This window comes from Equus przewalskii, chromosome X (assembly GCF_037783145.1).
Source record: "Equus przewalskii isolate Varuska chromosome X, EquPr2, whole genome shotgun sequence".
Classification (NCBI taxonomy): domain Eukaryota; kingdom Metazoa; phylum Chordata; class Mammalia; order Perissodactyla; family Equidae; genus Equus; species Equus przewalskii.
The window spans coordinates 116,648,922-116,659,497 of NC_091863.1; the positions used below are offsets into that span (position 1 = coordinate 116,648,922).

Here is a 10,576-nt window from a genome sequence, read left to right on the forward strand (position 1 = left end):
AAAGTAAACTCTGCCTATATTCATAACATAAGATTATCAGTAATATTCTTTTAAAAAGGCCCAGCATGGTCTCCTTAGAAAACTGTTATGAAAAGAAAGCGAAGAAGAGAAGGAAGAAGCACAAAAGATTCCCAAGAGGAAGGACAAGAATGAGGTGGAAGTCCGTGCTGTGAGAACCTGGTTTAAATGTATAGGAAATAACCTTGAAAACAGACAAATGCGGGGCAGATTCATTAGCAGGAGAGAAAATTTTTGCTCTTAATTTTGCACCTTCTCCTTGCCTCCCTTTCTATTCTCCCATGGAGCTTGTGGATATTCTGAAGAACTGGGGGTTTTACAGACTCTGGAGGGGTTATGAAAAGGACAGGGGACAGTGATGACTTTCATTAAGGCTGTTCTCCTCCGGGATTAAGGGGGAAATGTCCTGATGCCATCAAATAAATTTGGCTTAAATTAATACAGCTGCAACTTTGTCCCGAATCCCCCGAGGAGAGTGAAGAGAGGCCCTAGGGAAAGCAGGTCCTGAGGGGAACTGCAACGCTCTTGGCCCAAGCCGCACCGCCCTCTCGAACTACAGTGACTCTGTCACTGAGCGCCTTCCTTTAAGCGAATCACAACCACCTGGACTACTAATAAGAGGAAAAAGAAAGGAGGAAGGGGAAAGGAGGTAGTTCCAGACAATGAGGTGAAGAATAGAAAGAATCAAATTAAAACAGGGACTGGAACACTGCTAAGGGCTTGCTTTTGTTAACACATTTGTACAAGTGTAGCTCAGCTCTATATTATATGGAAATTCCTTGTTTACCATCCTCGTAGGAGGTCCTTAAAGATCTGCCTGCGAACTCCAATGATTGGGCGCTTACTAGTTACGGGAGGCAGCCCTCCCAGAGGGTGTCCAGCTCAGAGGGCTGGCTGCTCTTTCGCTTGTCCATAACTTCCACCCAGTGGTCTTAGGCTCCCTTCGGATGTGGTACCGACCGGGTGCCATCCTTATTTCACTTGACCGAGTCCGAGCTGCAGCCGACGGTGGAAGCTGCAAGGGCTGGGCAGAGTTCCAGGCAAGAGGGGCCGAGAGGCGTGAGCAGCGCTCCGCGGCGCTTGTCAGAGAAATGGAGCAGCGGCTCCTTTGTGGGCTGGTACATCCCCCTCCCGGGTGCACAGCGGGGACATTTGATCTGCGGGGTGATTGATAAGTGCGGGAGAGGGGCCGCTGTCCCTCCCTCCTCCTCCTCCTCCTCTTGCTCTCTCCCGCTCTTCTGCCCTCCTCCCTCTCGGCTCCCTCCCTCCTTCCTGCCAGTAGCGCTGCCCGGCGGCGAGCTGCTCCAGTGGGGAACTGCCTGCCCTAGGGGCGCCGCCGGCTCGCCGCCGTGCCCTCGCTCCTGGGCCGCGCCAGTCCGAGGCTGTGCCGGCTCCCGCGCCTCCCTGGGTCGCGGATGCTGCGGGCGCCTCCGGGAAAGCTCCGGGCTGCGCGCTCGCTGGTAAGTTCTGAGCGCTCGGGAACGCCGTGACGACGAGGCCGGCGAGGTGGCTCCCTCGGCCCTCTGCCTCCCCGGCCGCCTCCCTCGCGGAGGGCACGGGCGTGGGAAGACTGCGCGCCCGCCGCCCTCTCCTGCCACCCCCGCCCGGGCCGCTAGCCCCGGGACCGTCCTCGCGGGCGTGGGCTCTGGGCGCAGCGCAGCCCCCGGTCCCCGCCGCCACGGGCGGCCACGCGTCCGATGCGGGCTGCCGCTCCCGAAGAGAAGGCTCCGCCGGCGAGCGGCTCCCAGGACCGGGCCGAGGGCAGCGCGCGTGGCCGTCGAGGCTACGGGCCCCCACGCCGGGCACCGGGCGTCTAGCAACAAGGAGGAGGGCAGGTAGGGCTGCGCTAGCGGCCGGTGCCCGGTTCCCGGCGACAAGGTACTCGCCGAGCTCTCTGGTCGCCCGGAAGAGTACCTCGGGAATGGCATTCAACCGGCAATGGGAGAAGGCGGCCGGGGGCTGGCAGCAGAAACCACCCTCCACCCCCCCTCCCCCACCGCACCACCGCATCCCTGCCGGACTGCTGTTAACCCCCTGGTGGCCTGCGGGCGGCCGGGGCAAGGGGGCCTCTCCGCCCGCTGGCACTCACCGCGCCCTGTGGAAGCCCTGGCGACTCGAGCCGGACTCTACTCGGTTAGATGCAAGTGAGACTGAGGCGACGAAGTCCTCGTTTATGCCTCCCTCGCCCTAGCGAGGCCGGGGAGCGTGTGCCTTATTTTAGCGTCCGCCTCTGCCTCCCTTGGGCTCCCAGTTCACCCAGAACCTCCCCACCGCCTTAAAAGCCCGCTCTCCTAGCGGCGTGCTGCGGCGGTTCCCCTGAGACGCGGGGCCAAAGGAAACTTACTTAAAGTACTGTACCGGGGTGGAGGCTGAGTCGTTCCAAGAACCACGTTTGGGAAAGCAGCTGTGGAAGCTCAGGGACAGGCAGTAGACGGAGGAGGGGTGAGAGGGTCCACCGGCCTGTGTAGGAAGCTAACCAGGGAAGGAAGATCTGCCACAGCACTTTACGGTCCCCAGCGTCGTTCCCCCCAGCCGGCTTACCGCCACATTTCCCTCACTCTGTAACTGTCAAGAATTTCAAGCGCCCCCAGCTCCCTCCCCAAGCTCTCTCTCTCTCCCTCTCTCTCTGAAATTCCTAAGAAAATAGTCTCTGTTCTCAGGGAGTATTGACAGCGGCAATTCAACTATGTCTCGAAGGAAATTACTATATTTGAGAACTAAAACTAAAATTTGATATTTCACCTTCAAATACAATTTCTAAAAAAGACACATTTAGGTAAAACACCACCACCACTATTTACGTTTGGGTAGATAGTTCTTCTGTAATTCATATTAAGCAGTAGTGAGCTTTTTGCAAAGCTGCTGGACTGGGACTCAGAATCCCTGGGTTCTGTGTCTAATTTTATAGATTCTTGAACTTAAGCAAGTCAGCACTTCCCCTGGTTGAGGAATGTCCTCATCTATAAAATGAATAATTTCAAAGGTCTTGTACAGCCCTTGTTCAAAGGGCTTCCAATTCAATGAAATATTAACCTAATTAATAAATGTTTGTTAAATGAATGACAATGAATAAACCATGTCTCTCTAGGAACTATGTATATTTAATATTTGGAAATATGTAGAAACAAATGCCCCTTTCCTATGAAAGGTAGCTGAATTGTGCTCACACTGCATCACGCTGCTTGCACCTAATGATGCAATTGCAATAGACAGTGGGGGGCTATCACAGAGCTGCCCCCTCCCCCTCTGAGGACAGCTCATCTCAATGTTGCTCTTTGACATAGAAAAGGAAAATTTGAGGCCCCAGAAAGAAAGCATCTTGCCCAAGACGGAGCAAGACTTAGAGGATGGGCATGGGACTCATGATATCTGGTCCAAGGCTCTTCCTGGAAGGAAAAGGAGGGGGGAAGGAGAAAGCCCGAGAAAAGTTCCAGAGGAGACTACCAGAGCCACAGGTTGCCTTAGTGCCTAAGTTTATAAACTATCTTGAGTCCTTGGGGAGGAAAGAGCTTGTGCGAGCTGAACAATTCTAGGACCTGAGCTGAACAGGGAAGGAGGAGGGGAGAAGCAAGGGGGCTTTCCGCTCTCAGAGGGCTCATTTTGCCTATGTGATCCTCTCTATCCACCTTTGGCCCAGCAATGGGGCCCTGTGTTGACTCTGCCTGCAGCAGGGTGGGACTGAAGGGACGAGGAAAGCAAGCTGAAAGATTTTGCAGGACAGGCACATGGCTTGGTCGATTCCTTTTACTACTCTCTTTCATTTCCTCCTTTTCCTGCCTCAACTCCCCCATCCCCACCAGAGACAGCCCCTGGTCCTCCCGGCAACAACAGACATTTACATCTTGCAAATGGACTCCACACTGGGAGACTCCTGGGTCCAGGGGACCTTAAGATATAATTAAGGAGAAACGAGATAATGAAGGCAAAAACCCAACGCCTGGCCATTAATAATGCTATGGAAAGATTATCTGAATCCGATTGAATGTCAGAGCACAGAGGGCCCTTACAGTCCACCTTCTTCTGCCGATGGGGACGGGAAGATCCAGAAACAAGTGACATACCTGGCAACAGAGCTAGATCAGAACCCAAGACTACTGTGTCTCAGGCCAGGACTCCCTTCAGCTTTCCTTCCTTTCTCAGGAGCCAGTCTGCCTGCATCTCGGCCTCCTGTTCTCCTAGCCCCCCTGCCCCTGCAGCCTGGAGAGCTTAGGCACCCTTCCGTGGGCTCCCACGCCCAGCTGAGGCTCAGCCTGGCAGTGCCTTTCTGACACCCACTCTTCTTCTCCTTCCTTCAGGCAAAAAGCACACGTTTAAACCTCATTATCTGACTAAGTATAAAACCTCAGGGGGGAGAAGGGTTTTGTTGTTGTTTATCTCAGTCTATAAGCTAACATTGAGCTGGCTTTCCCAATCCAGACAGATATGTTTGGCCAGTCACCACCCAGAAAGTAACTCTCTCAGCACTGAAACAAAGCTCTGTATGTAAAGCATAAATCCCCTAGAAGAACTCCTCGCCCTCCTACACAGACATACTGGTGCGCACACACACCCCACTCTGCGCACCAAGAGCATCTGAGCTAGGAAGCTGGCAGGCAAGCGGGCCCCAGTACTATAGCAAAGAGGCACATCTCTACATCACACACACACACACACACACACACACACACACACCCCTTGTTGGGCAGATTTGGACCCCTGCTTGGGAATCTGTAATGAGACCCCCCAGGAATGGCCAGGAGGGAGTGGCAGGTGGAAGAAACCACTCGGAGGGGCTGGAGGAGGCCAGCCGGTGCGAGCCCCTTAGCGGGGCCCCTCCTGGAGAACCCCTCTCCAGGAGCTTCGCCAGTCGCTCGCCGCCCGCAGGGTTGGGTTGGAGGTGGAGTAGTTTAGAATCAACTGACGCAGCCCGGATTTGAGCTTTGCACAGCCACTCGCAGGGAAGGGAAGCATCTGCCCCTCCCTCCCCCACCGCGCGCCCTCGATCCACTGCCTGCCCCCTCCCCCCGTGACGTCACCCTAGCCCTGTCCCGGGGAGCCTGCAAAGCCTCTCAAATTCAAACTGCTAGGCGCACTGCTGCCGCTGCCACCGGATTGGAAGCGCGCGCCCAGGCTCGGCCGTCGCCGCCGCCCGCCGACCGGGCCGGCCGGCTCCCCCACCTCCCTGCGCAATCGCACCCCGGGTTCCCGTCGGCTCCGCTTCCCGCCGCTCGAACCTTCCTCTATCTCTCCTGCTGCCTGCCGGATTTCTAATTTCCGCGCAACCCCCAGCCAAATTAAATCAACCAACGGAAAGCGGGGCATCCCCCTGGACGCGGCGTCTCCTTTTACCTTGCTCTCCCTCTCTTTCTGAAGATGCTAAACTACTGGCGGACTACAGAGGAGAGGGGTCCCGTCTTCTCCTGATGTGTGAGTAACCCCCACCCGGCTCTGTCTTTCCTCTTCCATTCTCCCCCGCTCCCCCGCCGCCAGTCCCCTGATTTTCCCACCCCCTTTTTGCGCAGTTAAAAAAAAAGTAAAGCAATTTCTGCTGCGAGCCCAAGACGGGCGAGCCGCCTGAGATCTCTTCAAGATACCCCAGGGGAGGAGGAGATGGGCTGGATTTAGTAGGACAACTCGGTTACTAATGACTCCGCGGCTGGCTGGGACCCGCCGGGAAATCAGGTGCAAGCGTATGTGTTCGGGGACGCGTGTGTGGGTGGGCTGGGACGGGGGAGGGGAGGAGAGAAGAAACCGCTTTGAAAGACGCAGTGATTTCATTCTGCCGTGTGGCCCACTCCCCGCATTCTCCCTGCCTCCCACTCCGCCCTCTTGCTTTGCCATTTTAATCAGGCTTCCTTGTTTCTTTCTCCCCCGCATCCTGCTCTCTCCCGCTCCCCCTCCCCAAGGTTTGCCTGTAGGTACCTGAGCTGACACCGACGGTGCCTAAAGATGCTGAGCGGCGTTTGGTTCCTCAGTGTGTTAACCGTGGCCGGGATCTTACGGACGGAGAGTCGCAAAACTGCCAAAGACATTTGCAAGATCCGCTGCCTGTGCGAAGAGAAGGAAAACGTACTGAATATTAACTGCGAAAACAAAGGATTTACAACCGTCAGCCTGCTCCAGCCCCCCCAGTATCGAATCTATCAGCTCTTCCTCAATGGAAACCTCCTGACAAGACTGTACCCAAACGAGTTCGTCAATTACTCCAACGCAGTGACTCTCCACCTGGGTAACAACGGGCTGCAGGAGATCCGAACTGGGGCGTTCAGCGGCCTAAAGACCCTCAAGAGACTGCACCTCAACAACAACAAGCTCGAGGTGCTGAGAGAGGACACCTTCCTGGGCCTGGAGAGCCTGGAGTACCTCCAGGCTGACTACAATTACATCAGTGCCATCGAGGCAGGGGCATTCAGCAAACTGAATAAGCTCAAAGTGCTCATCCTGAATGACAACCTTCTGCTGTCGCTGCCCAGCAACGTGTTCCGCTTCGTCCTGCTGACCCACTTAGACCTGAGAGGGAATAGGCTGAAAGTGATGCCTTTCGCTGGTGTCCTTGAACATATTGGAGGGATTATGGAGATTCAGCTGGAGGAAAACCCATGGAACTGCACTTGTGACTTACTTCCTCTCAAGGCTTGGCTGGACACCATAACCGTTTTTGTTGGGGAGATTGTCTGTGAAACTCCCTTTAGATTGCATGGGAAAGATGTGACCCAACTGACCAGGCAAGACCTCTGTCCCAGAAAAAGTACCGGTGACTCTAGTCAAAGGGGCAGCCATGCTGACGCACATGTCCAAAGACTGTCACCTACAATGAATCCTGCTCTCAACCCAACCAGGGCTCCAAAAGCCAGCCGGCCACCCAAAATGAGAAATCGGCCAACTCCCCGGGTCACCGTGTCAAAGGACAGGCAGAGCTTTGGACCGATCATGGTATACCAGACCAAGTCCCCTGTACCCCTCACCTGTCCCAGTAGCTGTGTCTGCACCTCTCAGAGCTCAGACAATGGTCTAAACGTAAACTGCCAAGAAAGGAAGTTCACTAATATCTCTGACCTGCAGCCCAAACCTACCAGTCCAAAGAAACTCTACCTAACAGGGAACTATCTTCAAACTGTCTATAAGAACGACCTCCTAGAATACAGTTCTTTGGATTTGTTACATTTAGGAAACAACAGGATTGCAGTCATTCAGGAAGGTGCCTTCACAAACCTGACCAGTTTACGCCGACTTTATCTGAATGGCAATTACCTTGAAGTGCTGTATCCTTCTATGTTTGATGGACTGCAGAGCTTGCAGTATCTCTATTTAGAGTATAATGTCATTAAGGAAATTAAGCCACTGACCTTTGATGCTTTGATTAACCTCCAGCTACTGTTTCTGAATAACAACCTGCTGCGGTCCTTACCTGATAATATATTTGGGGGCACGGCCCTCACCAGGCTGAATCTGAGAAATAACCATTTTTCTCACCTGCCTGTGAAAGGGGTGCTGGATCAGCTCCCTGCTTTTATCCAGATAGATCTGCAAGAGAATCCGTGGGACTGCACCTGTGACATCATGGGGCTAAAGGACTGGACGGAACATGCCAATTCTCCTGTCATCATCAATGAGGTGACCTGTGAATCTCCCGCTAAGCACGCAGGGGAGATACTGAAATTTCTGGGGAGGGAGGCTATTTGCCCGGACAGTCCAAACTTGTCAGATGGAACCATTTTGTCAATGAATCACAACACAGACACACCTCGGTCGCTTAGTGTGTCTCCCAGTTCCTATCCTGAACTACACACTGAAGTTCCACTTTCCGTCTTAATTTTAGGATTGCTTGTTGTCTTTATCTTATCTGTCTGTTTTGGGGCTGGTTTATTTGTCTTTGTCCTGAAACGCCGAAAGGGGGTGCCAAGTGTCCCCAGGAGTGCCAACAACTTAGATGTAAGTTCCTTCCAGTTACAGTATGGGTCTTACAACACTGAGACTCAGGATAAAACGGATGGCCATGTCTATAACTACATCCCCCCACCTGTAGGTCAGATGTGTCAAAACCCCATCTACATGCAGAAGGAAGGAGACCCAGTAGCCTATTACCGAAACCTGCAAGAATTCAGCTACGGCAACCTGGAGGAGAAAAAAGAAGAGCCAGCCACACTTGCTTACACTATAAGTGCCACTGAATTGCTAGAGAAGCAGGCCACACCAAGAGAGCCTGAGCTGCTGTATCAGAATATTGCTGAGCGAGTCAAGGAACTGCCCAGTGCAGGACTAGTCCACTATAACTTTTGTACCTTACCTAAAAGGCAGTTCGCCCCCTCGTATGAATCTCGACGCCAAAACCAAGACAGAATCAATAAAACCGTTTTATATGGAACTCCCAGGAAATGCTTTGTGGGGCAGTCAAAACCCGACCACCCTTTACTGCAAGCTAAGCCGCAATCAGAACCAGACTACCTCGAAGTTCTGGAAAAACAAACTGCAATCAGTCAGCTGTGAAAGGAAATCATTTACAACCCTATGGCATCGGAGGATGCTGCTCCAAACTGTTGGAAGCACTGCATTTGCTCTCCTGTCTGTTTGTGTTGGCCCTTTCCCAGCGTCAGTGGGGGACTTTGCAAATGTTTGGGGGATGGGGTGAAGCAATGATACTGCTTTTTCAAGTTTTCCTTTAAATTATTTCTCTCTGGCTCTCCCCCTCCCACCTTTTTTTCCCTTCTCTCCTTAGGAATCATCACTGAACATGAATGTTTCTACAATGCATTTTTTTCATATATTTTGTTTCTTTTTTCTTCTTTTATTTTTCCAGTGTGGGAATGGGAAGAGGAGATTATAGTGAATGAAGAAAGAGTAAGCAAACTTTGCAGATGAAAACGGATATTTTGTAGAAGATCTCCAAAGATCTTTTGAGACTATAAATTCTTTTGTAAATAATGATATATGGTATTTCCGTCTTCAGTTTTCAAGATAGCCACTAGGCATCACTTCTTTGTGTTAAAGTGCCTTTGCACTTTAAGTACATTACTTAAATGTTGCTTTTAGCTTTGATAAATTGAACATATTTTAATGTGTTGTATTTTTGAAATTAAAAACACTGTAAAATAGATTGAAATGTCAGCTATATGAAGTCAACGTACAGTTTGCTTGAGTTATAGAAACCAGCCTATCATCAAATGATTCTAGTTCTAGGACTTTATAGATTTAACTGTAAAATATTTCCTTTCCTCTGGGTTTGTTGTAAGTGATTTTATTTAAGTCAACTAAGGGGATTTAACAGTGGACTAGAGGTAATAAACCACCTCAGTTGGGATTAGTAATTCATTAATAAAATATATTTAACCCAATATCAGAGTGAATTGAACAATTAATGCCCTTCCCTAAATCATTATTTTACACTAACATGGTCAGTGTTTTAGATTATTTTCCTAATTAAGAGTACATTACACAACTTGTAATATATTTTTTCTGCATTAAATTAGATATTTTTATATATTTAAATGAAAGAGTCTGTATTTCTAACTTTTTAATTGAAATTAATATTTTTTCTGCCTATTGAAACATTTTCTACAAACACACACCAGTAGAGGCCGCCACACACCTCATTTAATAAAGACATAGGAGCCATTAAATACCTGGAAGGAAGACTTCAAAGGTCAGATTCAACTTCCCAAGTAAGTTCTCTGCAAATTCAAGGCAGCAGAGACAAATGTCTACGTTACTTTCTATTTCTTTTAGGATTAAAGGTTAGGGTCAGAATCCTTCTCAATTTTCACATTTTCAGAGAAAGCAGCATTTTCCTCTTGAGTGTACCTAAGCGTTAATGGGGTGCTGTCATATCGCGTACTATTTGCATCTCCGAATCAATTAGTGAGTCCCTAACCCCAAGACAGTCTGCATCTGGTTGCTTCTGCCTTCTTGAGGCATGTGTTACTTGAATTTTTCCTTGTCAGCTTGAGCAAGGCTTTCCTTTTGGTCTTAGCATTAAAATGATTTTAACTAACCAAGTCTATATAACGTTTCTGAAGCCTATTCGCCTGTAAATAATTTTTAGATGCAAATATTATTTTGTGATTTAAACAAACAGCCCTTCTTTACAACAAAAAATCGTTTTGTTTTGTCTATTGTAAATCCTTATGCAACTGGGATGGTGATCTGCATATAAAGTAGTCCAGCTTTTCACTTCCTTATTAGAGCAATTGATGGCGTCTGAAAGAAGCACACTGTTTCCTTTTCATAAATAGGGTACTGCACATAATAATCCTTTATTATCATGTGGACATTGAAGTGGATCCTGATATCTTACTTTTAAAGCTTTAAAATGACTAATAGTACATTGTCTGTCACTATAAACAATTCATGTGATAGGCTTTCAATTAGGAATTACTTAAATCCAAATGATTTGGATTAATAACTACTGGTGCAAAATAGCTTTTTTTAAACAATAGAAGGTAATTGTGTATATATAAATGTAAAGGGCGTTCAGGAAACAATGCCTCTAACAAGCTAAAATCTCTGAATATCTACAGTGACAAGCTAATGTGTTCATTCTTTGATTAGAGATCATAATTCCTATTAAATCTATTAGATCAAA

At 49.7% G+C, this 10,576-nt stretch overlaps 1 protein-coding gene across 4 annotated transcripts; it reads left to right on the forward strand.

Moving 5' to 3' along the window:
• The first annotated feature begins 864 nt into the window (after positions 1 to 864).
• Positions 865 to 9,329, forward strand: SLITRK2 (SLIT and NTRK like family member 2). 4 transcript variants are annotated; one of them, XM_070606618.1, is made up of 4 exons: positions 865 to 1,478; positions 5,371 to 5,424; positions 5,520 to 5,687; positions 5,904 to 9,329. In XM_070606618.1, the coding sequence occupies exon 4, from the start codon at positions 5,947 to 5,949 to the stop codon at positions 8,482 to 8,484; it is 2,538 nt and encodes an 845-aa protein (XP_070462719.1). In that variant the 5' UTR covers positions 865 to 1,478; positions 5,371 to 5,424; positions 5,520 to 5,687; positions 5,904 to 5,946; the 3' UTR covers positions 8,485 to 9,329. The 4 variants fall into 4 exon arrangements, with proteins under 4 accessions (XP_070462719.1, XP_070462720.1, XP_070462718.1 ...); XM_070606617.1 differs by lacking the exon at positions 5,520 to 5,687 and having other exon boundaries at positions 894 to 1,478; XM_070606619.1 differs by lacking the exons at positions 5,371 to 5,424; positions 5,520 to 5,687 and having other exon boundaries at positions 890 to 1,478.
• The last annotated feature ends 1,247 nt before the right edge of the window (positions 9,330 to 10,576 follow it).